The 20,174-nt window shown below is 36.7% G+C and overlaps 1 protein-coding gene across 1 annotated transcript; it reads right to left on the bottom strand.

Moving 5' to 3' along the window:
• On the bottom strand, positions 3,601-9,156 carry LOC109839697 (probable E3 ubiquitin-protein ligase XBOS34). Its single transcript, XM_020408209.1, has 6 exons — positions 9,061-9,156; positions 8,280-8,360; positions 7,992-8,080; positions 7,763-7,854; positions 7,530-7,611; positions 3,601-3,712 (listed from the first exon to the last, which is right to left on the bottom strand). Exons 1-6 carry the CDS (start codon positions 9,113-9,115, stop codon positions 3,614-3,616), a joined length of 498 nt encoding a protein of 165 aa, XP_020263798.1. The 5' UTR covers positions 9,116-9,156; the 3' UTR covers positions 3,601-3,613.

The following is a 20,174-nucleotide window of genomic DNA, read 5'->3' as shown; positions in this document are numbered from 1 at the left end:
GAGGGGGAACTGAAAGGAATAAGGATTAGAGGTCATGTGAAGGTTAGTTAATGTACAAGGAATAAAGAATGTTAACACGGGGTGCGTCCAGAAGGGATTAGCATGCATGAGAGGCAATACAGGAGTGAGGTCCGTAGGGAACCGGTTAAAATCTGCGGCCTATAATTGACGGGGCGTATTATGCTATCGCATGATGTCAGCCATGAACCAACCAAGGCAATTCACCGAGTCACGCGCATGCCTAGGAAGGGATGCTAAGGCCTATTAAGGCATGCTCAATGGGGGGCAGATCGGTTAAAAGTGACCCATCGAACATGTTAAAGGCGATACGGCAAAATGGATTGGAGATAGCGAGAGTGCTTTATTTGCCAACTACTTGGTTTGGCTTTTGCTAATGCTTGATGCAGTGGCCAGCAATGAAACAAGCTTTCTGATGAAGTTGTGCTTGATTGGGGCATTTGCAGGGTTTTTTTGGGTGCGTTAGACCGGTGAGATTGGGCCGTTCCAGGGGCATGACAGACACTGAAATGCGACGTAGCGGCCTTGGCCGACGGATGACCGCCGAAGGTGATCCGTAAATGGCCTACCTGTGCGGGCGGAAAATAAGAACGCCAAAAAAATAGAATAGAAAGGTTTAGAAAAGGGTTTGCTTTAAGATTAGCGCCAGCAGGCTCACGGCCATCTCGGAATTCCAAGCATTCAAGGAACTCTCACGGTCTAGGTAACGCCAGATGTGGGCAAACGTTAAAGGTGAGGATTTTCTTCAGATTATACTTGAAAATTGAGCTCTACTCACGGACGCCGTCTGAGTGCTCCGGGCACAATACTTTCTAGCTTATTCCAGGCAGAACTCCACGACCGCATACAAGCGCTACAAAAATTCGCCTACACAAAAAAAGGGCTTGCTTTTAAAGAATAAGCGGGCGGCGCGACAGCGCTGCAGCCATAGGATTCAAGATTAAGGGGAACTTCAGGCTTATCTAACAGCAGAATGGCAACACATTAAATTAAATGTGAGGATTATTCTTAGATCACATTGGAATGGACGCCTGCCCTCATGGGTGTTGAGTTACGCATCATACTTCCTGGCTTATTGCAAGGCAGAACTCTGTAATAGCATAGGCAAGGCCTGATACCACGAGCTAAAAAAAACCCAGGGGTTTAGCGCCAAAACTCCGCCCGAGCAACTAGCCAACGCCATAACCCAAGATCATTGGGCCGTAATGGGTATGGCATGATGAGATCACGCCAGGCGCGCGTAACCAGCTCCTAGAACCGGTGGCTGCTGGTGGCCACACCTATAGGCAAGCCTTTGAACATTTGGACTGAGGTTTGAAAACTTGCTTCCAATTTCGGTTTCAAACACATCAAGACAGGTAAGTTCTGATAGGTTTTATCTGTATAGAGGAGTTTCCATGATCAATGCAAATGACACATATTGCATATATACACGTTTCAGTTTCAGTTTCACTGACAAAAACATACAAACACACAAGGACATGCATAAAATGTATGCAAATATACAGGGTAATGCACAGTCACACACACTAAGGCACATTTATATATGTACATATATTATAGGTGTCTGTATAATGTACATGGACATTATGGCACATTTATACATGTCTATACGTAAGACATAAAATGATTATATTGGTACAAATCTATTGTAAACTTTTAAAATTAGGTAGAAACAAATATTAATTTACTAAAATACAAGATTGCTAGGCATCCAATTAGTTCCATGTCATCCCATAAGTGTCAAGATGAGCAGGTTCAAGTTTTTTTTCTGCAGAGAAAGAGTGCATCCAAGATATAGTGGATGTACCTGGTAGTCCAGACTTATCCTATTTGGGCCCTGGACACAACCAAAATGGTTAAAGAGAGGTTTTGAGCTACTCCATGAGTTCCATTAAGATATGGTAGACCCTCTCTATTTAAACATCTTATTTGATAAACCAGAAAAAATTATATCTCAGGAGCTAACAGTTCTGAGGACCAAGGACAGAAAACTATCATAAATATCTTAGCAGGTGTGGAATAACAAAACTGGTATCTACTAACGGATGATATCTTCCAATAAAAAATATTATGATAAATTATAATGTGCATTAGAGATTATGGTCTTGCAAGGCAACAGTATTTTAAATTCTGTCGGGAAAATACACAAAACCTAAAAAATCACAACAACAAAAATTCAATTGATAATTTAATCTTATCTAGAAAATTCTCATATAATGCAACATAGAACTCACAACCAAATTATTCATGCTATGCTCAATAGACTCCAAACTGTGTAGGCAAAAAAATCCAATCTCAAAGAATAATCATAGTGCTTACGAAAGACAAACATATAGACAGAAATCAGCAACTATTGTTAATGTACTAAACATCAAAAAAGGGTAGTACCGAATTTAACAAGAAAGTCATTTTAAGAATGCTGAGAAAACCTACTTGAATTTAATCTACAATCAATCCAGAGTAGATCTGGCTTCGATTGAATTTTGGTTCATCAATCATGAACTTTCCAGAGAGCAATAGGGACCCTTTAGCAACTCTGCTTGATTAAAAGAGAAAATATATATTTTAGAATCCTGTGACTTTAGCAACTAAGTAAGCATCCCTGTTGAGAAAGAAGTAGGAAAAATAGCAAATATCAGCCTCTGAATATTAAAAGAATTATACATCGGTTGTACCCATAAACCAAAGAACCGAACAATGCACCATGTTTGTGTGTTTTTTTCCTGGGTGGGGTTTTTTTTTTTTTTTTTTGTGGGGGGGCCAAATGGGATCAAGCTATCCGCTTGCCCTAAGCACATAGTTAGCAGCTCAAATTAAAAGACTTGACGCTGTGAATAATGCCGATCAATTTTAAAGTCCTACAACAACACGGACAATCCAAACATTTCTGATGAAATCTTTATGTACATCAATTAATCAATAGAGAATCTCTATTTGGGTTGCTTAGTACTATGGCCCTTAAACTATTATAAACCCATCAAATTGTTGTAGATGGGAATCACACTATCTCGATAATAACAGTTGCTTATAGTCTTAATTTTAAATCTATATCGTAATTTTATCCAACGACCTTTTCAAAAACTTTTCATTTGTGTTGTTGATCCCTAAGAAAAAAATGTTTTCAAACTATATTAAACTGGTATCTACATAACTGAGTAGTTATATGCATCATATGAATACAAATAAGAGTATTTATGTTAAGATATAATGTCGCATTAGGCAGTATGTGTGGGCAAGGAAAGTATTTTAAATTCCTGTCAGGGAAATACACAACAACTAAAAAATGACAACAACAAAAATTCATATTGAAAATTTGTAAATCTTATGTGCTAGAAAAATTCTCATGAATGTCAAGCTAGAACTTCACAACAAAGTTCATTTAGCTATGCTGCACGTAGAGCCTCCAAACTGTGTATAGAAAGAAAGTCAATCTCAAAAGAATAAGCATATGTGGCTTACGAAAGGATCAAATAGGAACATATAGACAGAAATCAGCAACATAGTTTAATGTACTAAAATCATCAAGAAAGAGGTAGCTACCGAATTTAACAAGAAAGTTCATTTTAAGAATGCTGAGAACGTACTTGAAGTTTTATCTATCTACAATAACCAGAGTAGGATCTGGCTGGTTGAATTTTGGTTCATCAATATGAACTTTCCAGAGAGCAATAGTGACCCGTGGTTTAGCAACCTGCTGATTAAAAGAGAAATTATATATTTAAATCCTGAACTTTAGCAACTAGGTAGAGCATATATTCTCTGTTGGATGAAGAACGTGAGGAAAACTAGCAAATGATTCATCCTCTGAAAGATAAAAGAAATTATACATGGTTGCTACCCATACAAAACAAGGTTAACAGACAGACAGAAGATGCACATGGGTGTTGTGGTGTTTTTTTCCTGGGTGGGTTTTTTTTTTTTTTTTTTTGTTTTTTTTTTTGGGGGGGGGGGGGGCGGGGCAATGGGATTCAAGCTACCGCTTGCTAGGCACATAGTTAGCAGCTCAATAAAAGATTTGGTACCTTTGAATAATGGCGATCATTTAAGTCCTACAACAAAGCGGAAATCTCAACACATTTGATGAAATCTTTCATGTACATCAATTAGGATCAAGATAGATGATCTCTAATTGTGTGTTGGCTTAGTACTATGGCTTAAACTATTATAAACCCCATCAAATTTGTTGTAGATGGATATCACACCTATCTCGATAATAACAGTGGCTTATATCTTAATTTTAAATATCTATATCGTAATTTTATCGAACGACTTTTTCAAAAGCTTTTATTTTGTATGTTGTTGATCCCTAAGAAAAAAATGTTCAAACTAATATGTTTTTCACGTTTTTAGATTATTTAGTTATTATAGGCTCCAATCTAGGAGTTATTGATTTTAAATTTGATGCTAGCGTATCTTTTTGATTGAGAACATTAGAGGTAACATTTATCGTTAGGATCCTAGTAAATTTGTATGTGAGTTTATATATATCCACAGGACCACATGTATATAGAATCATAGTTACCAGTTGCTTTAGTAAGAAATTTTTTTCGTATGTGATGACAAATCTTTTCAACTTAAATTAGATGATCAAGTACAAGTCTTCTTCAACTTAAGAATAAGATACATCAAACTTTTGTTATGTTATTATCCTTTGTCCACAGATTTTATATGCGGTAAATTTTATATCATAGTAAAATCATTGCTTTTCCATAAGCATTGATGAATAAATAACAACAAATCACACGATTTTGGAGTTTGTATGCTTAGAGTGAAGATCAAAATGAATGTTGTTGATCTTCTCGTAAATGGTGAAAACTTAAGCTTTTCTCAATCAAAGGGATAATATACTTATACCCCAATAATCTCATATAAATTACTATACATAGTATAGATTATATTGCATTATCGATGCGTGTATATACACATAACTAATATGATATATGTAGAGATAGACTTGGGTCCTGTGGGAGCTAAATCCTTCAACTAGACTTCGATTGTAGGGCATCCATTTTTTAATTCATTCCACTAAAGCTGATATGTGTATCTAAAGTGTCTACATACCAAAAGCAAGTACGCTAAAAATTGTTTTCCGCATAAAAAAATATGGCAAAAATGGAATTTTTTTGTAGATATAACACTTTAGGTATAGAAATGGTAGATGCCAAACATCAAATTTGTCTAAACACTTAAAAATCTGAACAAAAGTTTGGTAGATCGAAACATGCAAATTTGATCTAACACTTATACATCTGAAAATAAAAGTTTGTTATTTTTAAACATTCATATTTACTAATCGACTAGCTATTTAGACCGTCCATTTTGTATATTTTGATGGATAAGCAATCGAACTCAAGAAAAATTATTTCTTAGATTTTAAGGCACTTTGTAGAAAAACTTTTAGTGAAAGATTTTTTCATACTATGAATTGCCAAACAGTGAATTTGAATGGGAAGGTTTTGTATTCTGGAGTAGGCCATCTTGTCCACTGCTGCTACATGAGTGAAATCTGTGTCTACATTCTAGCCTGTGTCTCTATGTTATGTGCATGTCTGTGTTGGGTTTTGTACATTGTACCCTTGCATGTGCGTATGTGTGCATGTCCATGTATAATGTGTGCACGTCTGTGTGGCATGCTTGTTGACATGCGAGAGCACGAGTTCAGGTGAGAGAAATACACAGGAGGCCAGCAAATATAGAAAGAAATTCATCTTTATGGCTCCATCATGAAGAAACTAAATTATAGATACACACATCCAGTAATTCTGTGTCACGTGACTTTATGCAAATTACAGAATTTAGTGAATGTGATTATAATTATATAATAAAATATTTTCCACCTCCAAATCTATAGCTAAAGCCGAAAGGTAAGAAACTACAAGATCTTTGGGTATCAAGGTTTTATGGATTAGACATCAACCATGAATGGTGACGGAGCCAGGAACTTTGTTTTTTTGTGGGGGCCGCCAGGGGGTCCAAAAAAATTAATAAGTAATCACAATAACATTTAAAGCAGGACAAAGGGACACTCATGAGAAATCCAAACGATTTGTGATTTATTCGTGTTTCAAATATGTTGCAAGAATCCAAATGAATGAGTTTCAAGAAAGTTGATGGATCTTAACATTTTACTTCTATGATTTATAAAATTATTATTAGCATTAACCCCCGCGATGCAAGAGCAAATTCAAAGATTATATATGTTGCAAATAGACGCCCCTGTACTATCACCAAACTAAACTTACCCCTGAAGTCTATTGTTGCAGAATAGGACCCTACGAACGCAGTCTTTGTTGTGGATATACTCCCCTAATTCAAAATCTATTGTTGCAGATAGACCCTTGAAAAAGGGTCAAAAAAATTTCACTCAATTTGGGGTCTATCCGCAATTAACAGTCGCTCACGAATAGGAACACAAAAAAAAAGGATCAAACCCAAATCCCCCCCAAACCCCACCCCCCAACTCTACCAAGAAAAACAAAACGAGAGATAGGGAGCCCAAGTCCCAAAACACAAAACAGCCAGAGCAAAAGAAAGAGGAAGAAGTCACTTCATCTCATTCCTTACCCCCTTCAGCTCCCCAACCCAGGAGTCCATCTAGCTAGCTTTATTTCATTTCCCAAGGTGGGGCAAAGGCCCCTTTCGCCCTCACTAGCTCCGCCCTTGGGTGTCAATCGTCCAACCCAGGGTCTTTTTTCAAGAATGTATTATATAAGTGTGTAATAGATCTTCAAAAGTTTCTCCTACCAATGGTAACATAAGATGTTCAATGACCATCAACAATGTGTCCGTTTTTCCAGATATGATCAGTGCAAGTTGGGAACTTGTTTCCTGAGACAGGAACATGTCACCATGCCCAAGAGCCACCAGTAACTAAGTAACCTGTTAGGATTGATCACAAACCTCTCTTAGCAATCAATTTTTACAGCTAGGTGTTTGGCGGCAAAAACTTCTATTCTTTGGATACCAAGTTCAAAGCCAAATGCTGAATTGCAGTAGGATAATACGGAGACTAATCTGTACATCTGAAGAAAAAAAAATGCTAAAGATCATCTAGGAAGAAAAAGAAGAAAACTAGCTCTTAAAAGCTAAGCTTCAAAACGAAGCACCTCAATAAAATATGAGGTAACCTCCAAAGGGATTATCCGTGTCCACAAAGGCCATGAACAAGACCCATAAGATGGATAAGATATTTTTATGTCTCAACTGACCTGGCTACTTAAGTACGAGCTTGATGTTAAAAAGAAATTTAACATAAAGAGCGGAAAACATATAATTCAGCCCCTGACTAGCAATGTCCTAACTTATGAGAATAACTATGTCTAACCATGTCTAAATTAAATGCTGAGAGCTGATTGCTTAGGTTAAAAGAGCAAGGGGCAGAGTAGATGCCCAAATAATAAAACCAGTAATAGCTTATACAGAATAAGATCAGCAAGAAGGACGCATGATGCATCATATGAAATGACCATTTTAAAATAGGAGCCAGGGTGTGGACTTCTTCAATATACCTGTAGATCTGGATAAATGGCCAATTCAAACCTGCGAGGTGTTGTAGGATTGCGAGAATCACAGGGTAAAACCACTGCCCATCTGGAAAAACAAGACAGTAATGAGAACATACTGAAACTTCAAGCTCAGAAAACTCTTAAGTAGAGAGAGTAACAAATTTGAGAAATCATATTGCATTTTAATGCTATACTTAAAAAGAAGTAGAAACAGAAAAAGCAAAGTATGCACATACATTTTCCTTTGTACCCATTGTGGAGCAAATGCTTCCAGAATGCTTGGGCCAAAAAGTTCCCGCAGCCATCCACAGAACAAACATATTCGACTCTGAACACAGATAAAGTAAAAGATGTTTTCAGCTGAAACGCTACATAGAGAAAACATAAGAGACAAAAAATATTGATAAAATGGAAAGGGGAAAAAAACTTCCAAAACAACAACAACTGCAAGAAGAGCAACCATACTTCAATAGCACGAACAACATTGCAATGCTCCTTCGCTCGAGCCAAATCTAGAGGTGTCTGGCAGTCATCATTCATAACCAACGGATTTGCTGTGAAATTACCATTTGGCAATTGTTAGACTAAAGAGTAAAACAGGAGGCCTATAATGTAATTGTAGACCAAACACTGTTAAAATTCTAATAGGAGTTTAATTAGAGGGTGAAATTAAGGGAAGAAAATAAATTGAAGGAAAATTTTAGAATTACAAAGACTGACAGTTAACTTTGAGATGAAATAAAGGAGATATACCTCCACTCGAAAGTAATAGATTTACAGTTTGATCAAGTCCCCTTTTTGCAGCATGATGCATAGGAGTTCCAGCATGACCCCCTACATAACACAAAGAAACATGAGATTTCCAATCGCAACTGCATATGCAATACATACAGATGGCTAAGCCAGATAAGAAGCAGCGCAAGATAACACAAGGAAAATGTACTGTCGTTATACTCCTCACTATAAATCCACCATTAAACACAACTAAGTGTTCACTTCATTAGTTGACAGTATGATATGTCACACAAAAATGTACTGTCGATCCCTTATGCAAGTTCAGGCCAGTTGCCAGACAATCTAGGTCGCATCATTTTAAAAAAGTTGCCTTGAGGTCCCAAACCTGACCCTTTTTTGTCTGCTCAAAAAGAGTGAAGCTCATAACTGATGCCACGATATAATACTACAACCTCACCAGTTCTGGGCAGTATAAACTGATGGAAATGATAGCACACGCAATTGTTTAACTGCCACACCAGTCAATTATCATATCTCTAGCTTAAGCACAGGTGAAACAAATATTTCCACGAGGTTTTTAATAACTTTCAAAAACAGCGGAAAACAAAGCTTATAAGGTATTTGAAGGACGCTAATTATGCCACGCTCTTGAATGAAATATTGCGAAAAGAAAGAGAAAAGAGAGGCATTGCTTCCTTAACATCTAGATATTTTAGCAAGCACACAATACTTATGAGTTTTTCACTTCAGCAAGTCAATTTTCAAGCAACAATACAGAAACAGTTAGGTCAATTATTTCCAGGACGATAAGCATTGACATTGGCACCCAACTCAATCAACAACTTTCGCAACATTCAAAGATCGGGTCTCATGCAGTGCCAAAATCAAAGGGTTGCTTCTCCCTTCTTTATCGATTCCACTGCAAAATCCAAGACATCCAACAATTGTGTAATTATGGCCATTCACAGAAAAAAATCCAAGATATCAAACAATTTGTAATCATCCATTCATTGTAAAAAAATGTACAAATTCCCTAAAAATTGCTCACCTCAAGGCCTGCACCTTCACGACGAATAGACTTAATCCCCTCCACGTTTCCATAATTGACCTGCTGATACAAAAGCTCCTCCTTCGATTTGATGAGCACGCCATCTACCGCCAATATCCCAAATAAGATCCGCACTTTTTCTTCCTTGCAAAATCTCACCAACCTAAGAAAATGATCAAACTCCGCCCACAATTCCGAATATTCTCTCCACTGAGCTGAGGCTTTTCTAGGGGTATTGGATGAAACGAAACCCTAGAATATCTACGCAAATTTCTTCAAGTTATTGACTAATTACTTATTTATGCGAGCGAACGATCAAATTAGATTAAAAGAATTGAGAGTAGGGAATGTAACTTAGGACGAACGAGAATTTTACATTACCCCCTAAGCAATTGAAATATCCAACACCCGAATTCACCTTTTTTTCGACCACTGACGCTCTAACCTTTTCTAGTGAAATAATGGAAAACCACAGAATATAAACTTCATAAAAAATTGAATAAATTTATGGCATGAAATGTATCCCTTGGCGACGAAGAACAACCTAATTCGGGAGAAAACCGCTCGTCCACATTCAACTATAATTCTAATTTTGCTCGGGGCTGTGCTTTAAAATGGGGAATTGACGATAACTATGTATTATTATTATTAACAGAATACAATTAGTTTTTGGAAGGCAGTGCAACGACCTTTTGAAATTAATACACAACTTTTAGTTTGATATCAACCAGGACCCGTTATGGCATTGCGGTCTAATGCATTCATAAATATTGAAACCCGAATTTATAAAACAATAGTTTCTTGAGCCATGTCCCACAAGGTATTTTTAGAGACAATTTTTCAAAAAATACCCCTTTTGAAGTATATTTCAAAAAACGAGCTATTTCAACCATATTTGTCATTTTTGGACCCAATTTTCAGCCAGACATTATTTCAAATATTATTTGTCATGTTATATTATTCGACACCTGTTTGAATACTAAGCTCGCAAAATCGATGAAAAAAACTTCGGAAAACTTCTCAGGATGTAAAATCCCGTGACAGTTTTACGGACTAATTACTGGCACCGATTAGTGCCGGATAGAGCCATATTTATCACATTTATAAGTTTGAGATTGCTTGCAGAACTTGCCCATGTACCATATTCAGCGTATTACGACAATTATCTCTTTCTACAGCATGTAGCCTAGTATCCTGTTGAAGCAAATCGCGATCATAGGCGACGGATGACATCGCATCGCTACGCGACTGGGCCATATTCTGTGCGGCTTACACAACAGATGGGGGGGAATAATATGTGGCATTTCATACAGAATGAGAGAATTCCAGCCAGATAGTTATACCACGTATATACGTAGGTATGCGAATGTCATCACGCCAGATGCGATTAGGACGCGACCCACAACCACGCAACTAGATGCCATACCACGCACGATAGATAGTTACAATCTCCTAGTGAAAGGATCAAATGGGATTATGCTTAAAGTTTTTAAAACTAATATAACAAACGGAAATTCTTTTTTGTCATATATTAATTTGTTAAGTTGGGTGTATCATATATGATTAAATCGTAGATCCATTGCTTTTGCATGAGATGAGGTTGCACCTATAAATGAGCATATTAATGAGAGTTCAGGATCTAACAAGTTTAGGCATCTTCAATAGCGAATCGGACAGAGAATAGCCAAATTGCTGTCCATTTAAAAATTTCATGTCGACGCGTTTGAAGGGACGTGCAGGCATAGGTCACGCAATTTGGTAAGTTACACGCGGAAGATGAAGCGACACGCATTCCAAAGGGCGCGCGCCGTGACGACAGAGCTGCCGCACTTCTCAAAGTGCCGCGAGGCGTTGATTGATGGAGCCGTACATCTCAGACTCTATACACAACCGGATATTCAGATTATCGAGGCACATCAACATTGGACAGCCAGGGGCGGCTCCTGGGACGAGGGGGGGGGAGAGAGTAGTGAGTGCGGAAGGGGTAACGAGAGCCGCGAGAAGAAGAAGGGTCGAGAACTTTCAGGATGCATGTAAATTTATATATGTGTTTCAATTTCAAGAATATATCATTGGTTAGATTGTTCGTTGTTTGTGTAGTATCGATTTTTATTTATATATGTGATTTATCATGTGTATTGTTGCATTTATGTTGAATCTTTAGAATATTTTTGTAATTCATTATATATGCCGCAATTGATGTTATAGCGCTGGAATTTTCATGTATTATTCTTATTGAATGAGGCGGAAACTTCTATTTATATACAACAGGGCTTTTGGATTGTGAATTTTTAGGCCTTGATTAGAGACTGGAACATGCCCCACCACCGTTTGCCCTGCATATTCTGTGCGGCTTACACAGACAGATGGAATAATATGTGGGATTTCATACAGAATGAGAGAATTCCAGCAGATAGTTTATACCACGTATATATCGTAGGTATTGGAATGTCACACGCAGATGGATAGGACGCGACCCACAACCAGCAACTGATGCATACCACGCCCACGATAGATAGTTACATCCCTAGTGAAATGTCAAATGGATTATGTAAGTTTTAAAACTAAATTAAAACGGAAATCTTTTTTTGTCAAGATATTATTTGTTAAGTTGTGTATATATGATTAAATCGTAGATCCATGCTTTTGATGAGATTGAGGTTGATATAAATGAGCATATTAATGAGATTCAGGATCTAACAGTGTTAGGGATCTTCAATAGATGGACACAGAATAGCAAATGTGTTCATAAAAATCATGTCGACGCGTTGAAGGACGTGCAGGATAGGTCACGCCAATTTGGTAAAGGTACACGCCGAAGATGTAGGACCGATCAAAGGGCGGCGCGTGACGACAGAGTGGCACTTTCAAAGTGCGGAGCGTGATGATGAGCCGGTACATCTCCACTCATTACACACCCGAGATTCAGATTATCGAGGCACATCAACATGGACAGCGGGGGCGGGAGCGAGGGAGGGGGGAGTGAGGGAAGGGTAAGAAGGGAGAAGAAGAAGGGGAGAACTTTCAGGATGCATGTGAAATTTATAATATGGTTATGAATTTCAAGAATATATATGGTTAGATTGTTCGTTGTTTGTGTAGATCGAGTTTTATTTTATATATGTGATTTTCATGTGTATTGTTTGATATTAGATGGTGAATCTTTATAATATTTTTGTAATTCATTATATATGCCGGCAATTTGATGTTTATGCTGGATTTCATGTATATTGTTTATGAATGAGGCGGAAACTTCATATATATACAACAGGTTTTGGATTGTGAAATTTATAGGCTTGATATAGAGATGGAACATGCCACACAGTTTGTGCATGTTTAGGGTATGCAACTCCACGGGATTTTAAACCCGTGAAGTTGCAGGCCTATTTGCCAAAGAGCTTCCGCTCTCTAGAAGTGGCGCCTGCAACTTCACGGTATTTGAAATCCCGTGAAGTTTCAACTTCATAGGATTTCAAATCACGTGAAGATATGACTCCCCACTATTCCATGCAGTAATTAGGCCTTAAGTTTCACGAGATTTTAAATCCCGTGAAGTTTTCGAAGTTTTTTCATCATTTTCGACCCAGTTTTAGCCAGGTGGCTGAAACTGGGTTGAATATTTGTTTGGCTGAAACTGGGTCAAAAATGGCAAATATGTTTGAAATGGGTCATTCTTTGAAAATAAATTCCTAAAATGGTCTATTTTAAAATTTTGTTCGGATTTTTATCCACACATTACATTACCTTCAAACTTCAAATTTTTTCAAAACTCTTGCAAGCGTTAAAATTTTTTTCTCTCTTTTTATTAAATAAACATTTTGGACATCTGGATATTTCCCTTATAACATGAGAAGCTCCAAGGCTATGGACATTATCTTTTTTAGTCCAATAATATTTCAGTTGAAATTCTTTTTCTAGAATTTTCAAGTACAGAGGGAAGGGGTAGAGATCCTCTACAATTCACCATTCAAAATCTCCTTGTTAAGTGGACTCCATGAATGATACTAACTATTAAGTTTAATTAAAAACGTTTAATTTCGGAGGCTACTGAAATAAACAAAAAATATTAGCCCACATCGCTAATTTTATAAGATTTAATTTCTCTACCATCAAGATTGCAGGGAGTCCGGACCCAAGGGAAGGGCTTGAAGAGCTAAATAAAACAAGGATGCATGTAGACAGTGCATGACAAATATAAATGAGGAGAAAATAGAATTGATATTCACGCAATGCTAACATCGTGGATCCCATAGATGAATTATAGAAATCCATATCTATGTGATTTCCATCTTGAGAGGTAGAATCCTAAGGCAAGACAAAATGAGAAAACTAGTTTGTAATAGAGGAAATTTTCACTGTAGACTGGTTTTTAGTTTTTTATTACCTAAATCGGACCGCTATTATGTTTTATATTATCAGCGAATCGACCCGGTTTCTCTCACCGTTGCGCCGTGGCGAGAAAGCGGGTCGATTAATTTTTAAACGGCCCTCGTAAACAGTCAGCGGTTGCAACCCGACTGTTTAGTCGATCCGCTACGAGACACTTAACTAATCGGTCGGGGTTGGAACCCCGACCTGCTCCATTTCGAATTGGTCAAGGTTCCCAACCCCGACCGATTAGTTAAGTGTCTCGTAGCGGATCGACTAAACAGTCGGGGTTGGCAACCCGACTGTTTACGAGGCTGTTTAAAAATTAATCAACCCGCTTCTCGCCACAGCGCTGACATGGCGAGAAACCGGTGTCGATTCCGGGTAAATAAAACAGAACACAGTTGATTTAGGTAATAAAAACTAAAAACGGTCTACAGTGAAAATTTCCTCGTTTGTAATATAAACCAACTCAAAACATTGAATTACATTAGGAGAATGTATAGTATTTTTTGCTGACTATACAAAAATATGACAAACTAATGCTACAAGTTAACAAGGAGTGAAAACAATCAGAAAAACCGAAGAACTAATTAGAATGCCACACTTTTATAACGTGAACTTACATACAACTTTTGAACATACACTGCCTGCCCTGCTACAATTACATGAATAAAGGGACTAAAAAAAAATGAATGAACAAAGGAATTACACTTTTAAATCCTACAGATTGAGTTCTTCTTCCATCGAGTACCCACAGCAAAGGATCTTTGTCAAAATGAAATTTTTACACTTCTGTGGATATCCCTATTCACCCTATACTCAAAAAATAAATAAATAACTAAGCTCCAGTCGATGTGGAAGCGGGTACTTGGGTTCTGATGATTGTATTTTTTGAATACTCTTTCTTGATTTTCTTTCCACCAGACTTCTTGCCTGCTCTCACCAAACCTTCTCTTGCTGCTTGCCACATTACAAATAAACTGCTTTGAGAAAATTCGTAATTAGTAATTTATCTACATAAATACACGAAAACAACGGTCCTAAGGTTCGCCACTTTGGCAACTTCTTAGAATTCTAGATATTAACATTTGCTTTTTACAATTCAAATAAACAACTATGATAATATTGGGGAATATGAAAAGTCATCTTATAGTGTATAAAAGGCCCCGCTAAAGAAACTTTTCATTATTGTTAGAACCTCCAAATAATTTAACCATGAATTAAATTATACTTTTGTAACCCACCATTTAACATATTAATTCTCATACAAACCCATTTCAAAATTCTCAATTCATAACATCTCTTTCTCTACTAATTTACTATGAAAATTCACTATTGTCATCTTTCATCCTACAATATTTTATACAACCATTAATCTTCGATTTTAAGAGTAGAAAAAAACTCTACTGGAACTTCATGAGCATGGCGAAAAAGTATAATTAATTTCTATTTTTTACTGATAGTATATATGCCCTTTGCCATTTAAATTCAGACTATATATGCCCTTTGCATGTAAAAAATTTCAAATTCTACTTCCATTCAATATGAACAGAGTGATATTATAAAGACTTGATTATTTATACAAACATTTTTAGAGGATGAAAATCAATATGAATATGTTCATTAAATTACATTTTAGCATTTATGTATGCCAATATGTTGAAAAAAGTTAAATCATAATTCAAACAATATGTTTTAGAAAGTTATAAGCTAACTCAAGTTCTAATGACTACCAGAAAGCATTTTATAATAGAGGAATATATCACAAAATAAGGGCCTGCAGTCTTATTTTATAAATAGACTATAGACATTATACTAACTCTTTTGTTTTCTTTTTTCTCATTATGTGTGCTATAGTAAAGGTTTAACAAATTTAAATGCATCAATTCAAACATTCATGGCCTATAATAAAAGTTTTTACCATGATTTATAAAATCATAGCAAAGAATTGTTAGCTAACTATTCTGTACATTTTATCGTTTACGATTTATATTTTATTATTTTGCGCTAAATAATTTCATCTTGAAAAAAATTTCCCGCCCCAGCAACACGGTGGCTTATAACACTAGTATTAGCATACTAATTTTCTGCAATAAACATTAGATAATTTTATTATTAAAAAGAAAAAAATAAAACTGTACATATTTAATTTATCTATTTCTATTCACTTATTTATTGCCTGCTGGACAACGCTCTAAATACTGCTTGTTGACTCTATAGCGACTAGAGATTTTTCAGCCAGTTCACAATGGCTAGTTATAGAAGACTTAATGCTCCTCGACATACATGAACATGGCTACTGTGAACAAAAAAGATGAGAAGTAAACCTAAAAGAAACAGAAAAGAAGTTTTTGTTACACCTGCTAGGTTAAAAAATATTTCTAGTTCCCTACATTTTCTTATGAAAGCAGTCCGTGGCCTTCTATCACATTCAAATTGTGTTGAAATATGCCGCATGTTGTGCATAAAAACTACAGCGGGCTGGCAGAGACTACCTGAATCGCGACCTCTTTTGAAAAATCTCTTCCGCTACCATCTGCGGTTCTGAACAGAGTTACTATACGCCATGCCTCAAATTGCCTCAGTCACTTCTACACCACTATGAGCCATTCTCAATATTCTGCTGACCTTGATAGTCCTCCCTGAGTGTTTAGCAACAGCTGACTCTTCTTTATGCGTCTTCTGTGCTCACTTTTTCATAATGGATGTCAACACCATTTTTCATGAAGACTTCATCAAGGATTGAAGGAAGTTTTGATGCATGACTTCCTTTATCTTTCAACAAATCGATTCTGCTTGCCTTAAGAATGGCTTTTAAGTTATCGCCCACCTCTTTTGGAACTTTCCCAGCCAAATTTCTTCAGCTTCATATAGATGAGAAAGAAAAAATATAATTGATATAATAACAATAATCAGAATTTTCTTCTCCATGAATGTGTATAACTTCTTCCAGTACAATTAAATAATGATACAAACTGCTTTAGATAAATCCGCGAAGCATTTCTTCACAATGTATATAATTAGGGGAGAACTAATTGTCAAAAGGATTAAAGCTGAAATTTGAAAGTGACATTACTGGTACTGTAAACATAATCTTCATTAATAACTTTCAATTTGTGTAATGGAGCAGGATTTCAATATAATTTTCATGTTACTAAATAACAATGATGATATAATATGATACTCAGCCTATGCTTAAGCTTCAGAAGGCTCTAGATTTCAGCTCAAAAACTCTAAATTTTGATAGAAACTTTTCTTCTGCACTGCTTCCACGACCCAAATACTTTTTTGGTTAGACCACTCTCCCTCTACGAGAATTAGTAGATCCAAAAGTTGCCCTCAAAGAGTGAGGTGTTAGGCATCCTTACTACTGAGGACTGCGTCAGTGCGGTAAAGGCGTAAATATTGGTGAGGGCCAGTTCAAGCTCGCTAACTAACACAGTAGAGAAAATAGTTTATCACTTTTTACCCTTTAAAATCTATGGATGGCCTAAAAATCAACCTCAAATCTTATATTTGGTCAATTTACTTCCAAAATCATCCCCAAACACATTAGCTTAGCCCTAAACATAGCTTCTGTTAGATTTCAAAACGAATCAGGCTAAAATTACTATTTATTAACTCTTTCTACCTCACCTAAACACTGAAAATTCGATGGAAAAAAAGGGAGAGCAAAAGCAAGGGTTCTTTAAATAACTCGGATGTCGGCGTTCATAGTCGCGACGCAGCTGAAATCCATGTCGCATAGCGGAAATCGGCGGATATATCGCGGGACATGGCTAAATATCGGATTGTCATCATCGGTTGATGGCGCATATGTACAATATCATGTCCTAAATGTAATTAAACATTCTTAAATTCAATATAAGCATACTTATAAAACTTTTAGTAGACTACGACATAATAAAAAGTAAACAATATATGATGTTTAGGCACTCACTAAAAAATTAAGACATTGAATCTTTCATATTAATTAAACAAGATTATAGACTAAAATGTTAAAGTATGCTAATAATGTAAAGCATATAAAAAAAATATTTATGCAAGCATTCCATTCATATTATAAACAACGGATATTGACCAGAGTTGAATTCTTTCATATCCGAGGATTTACTAAAAAAAATCCAATTTTAGAGCTATAACTTTTCTTCTTAATCCAAAAGAATTATTTAATTACCCACAATTTGCCTCAAGATACAAAAAAGAAATTATATGATAATTTAGGAAGAAGAGAGTAAAAAGAAAAAAGGGAAGTCTAAAAACCTTAGATGATCCCAATGGCGCCACAAAACAAAGTCTATCGGCTGTTCGAAACAGAGCAAGAGAGAGAGAGAGAGAGATGCACGGTGAGAAGCCAGTGGTAGACCTGTGAGAACTGCTCACCCACTTGGTCCGTTGAGATCTTGAGAGACGAGAGAGCAGGGAGTCAGACTTCAGAGAGGCACGAGAGAGTCAGAATCAGAGAATCATCTATGTTTTCTTTATCTTTGAGAGAGAGAAGAGATGAGATGAGGTCAGAGAGCTTACCAATAAGCGAGCTTCTGCTGCGGCGGCGCCGTGGGAAATCCACATATGAGAAGGCGGCTCCGATGGCCGCAGAAGGAAAGAGGAGCTTCGCGATTTCTGACCACGAAGGCCTAGGGTTTTTGCTTGTTGTTGAGACACGAAGGCAAAACGACCGAGAGGGAGGCCGCTGCGTTCCCAGTCCTGCGTAGAGTTAGTCGCGAGCGAGAACTAGGGTTTTTCTCCTTTTTTCTTTTGATCGGGTGTTTTTCTCCTTCTTTTTCTTTTGATCGGGTGTACTCAGTCGTTGGGGTGTCTATCGGGTTCGAAAAGAGGGCAAGACATCGACCTAATTAACCCAAACCAAAGCCAATAAGCTAAACCGATTTTCATAAATCTCGGACGATTTTTCAAACAGGAAAAATCGGCCGATATGTCCGATTTTTCACCGACATGACCGATATATCACCCAAAAACGATATGTGACTTGTATTTCCCCGATTTGTGTCGCTCGACACCTCGATCCGCTATATCGGCCGACATGTCCGACATGTCGGCCGATATTTAAAACACTGGGCAAAAGTGAGGAGAAGAAGAGTGGTATGGTCTCTTGAGAAAGAGAGGCTAGCTTGTGTTAAGTGTGATGGGGTTAATTCAGTCATATTTTGGGGGAAAAACAAAATAGTTGGAATATACAAAGTACATTCTCTAATAGGGAAACTGCACGGTAACTTGAAAGTCTAACAGTAAATTGGGGGGATTGGCAGATATGATGATTTGAAGGGTAAATCTAAAAATACCATAGATTTTGGAGTATATGGGTGAAACCACAAGAAAATAATAGAAAAAGAACAAGGTTATATCCTATTCTTAATTGGATATGAATCTGAGGCAGGAACAGGGTCTGCATGCCTTCTTTGTCAATTCATTGAGTTCATATGAACAGCACATGAGATTCTAGAGAAGAATAAGAGACATTCTTCGCTTGAGGAATGCGAACACAAACAATATGGAGTGAATATTTTGCATTGTTATATGTGTTTCCTTGTGTTTTTGATAAATATGAACTTCAATTCAAATTGAGTAGAAAAGGTTAATGATTACTCATGAACATGACTGTTGATTGGAAATGGAAATGAATTGAACCTCAAATGAGCGTATTTGATAGGAACAAAGGCTAAATGGCTAAAAATCTATATGAGCAGATATTATTAAAATCTATGTGAAAACATAATTGATCATCTAAAATGTCCTTTCTTTTTATCTCTTGTTGAACTGATCACTTTTCAGTGCCGTTGCCCATAACTGGCCTTCTACGAACATAGATGCTTAAGAAGATTTGAGAGTCAAGGTACATTTAAATATGAGAAAATATCTCAAGTCATATTAGATACTAACCATTTTATTGTATAAAGTATGTGCACAAGGATATCTTCTTATATATTTCAATATTCTCAATTATTAGGGCAATCCATATCAATTTAGATGCACAGTAAATGAAAATCCATGAAACAAGGTCAGATTTAGATCCTTCCAGATTACTTCTATCCACAGTTCTTAGAGTGCAAGACCGAAATAATAAATGTATATGATGAACAAAAGCAAAACATTAGGAAATAATGAATTGTGTAGTAGGAAGCTTTGCAAAATATGGGATATCCAGAAGGGCCCTGTGAACTTAAGGGAGTGAATTAAAGTCAGTAACATAAGATAACCACAAAAGCTTGCGATTAGGAAAGTTGAAAAGTATATAATGCCAAAAGTTGGAACTTGAAGTAAGGTGAAGAACGTTTCTCACACATAGTGCCATAGGTGGATCTACATTGAGCATAGTGGGGTCACTTGACCCCACTTTGCTCAAGGAATACTAAGACCCTCACCTTATTTAAACACCCAAAATTTTATCACATTAATAGGCATACCCCACTACACAACCGAAGAGACTAATATCCCACTCGACCAAGATCAATTAGAACCCCCCCCCCCAAAAA

The sequence above is a fragment of the Asparagus officinalis genome, chromosome 4 (assembly GCF_001876935.1).
Source record: "Asparagus officinalis chromosome 4, Aspof.V1, whole genome shotgun sequence".
Lineage (NCBI taxonomy): Eukaryota > Viridiplantae > Streptophyta > Magnoliopsida > Asparagales > Asparagaceae > Asparagus > Asparagus officinalis.
Note: the sequence above shows the minus strand (reverse complement) of the source record. Positions and strands in the feature narration are given on the sequence as shown.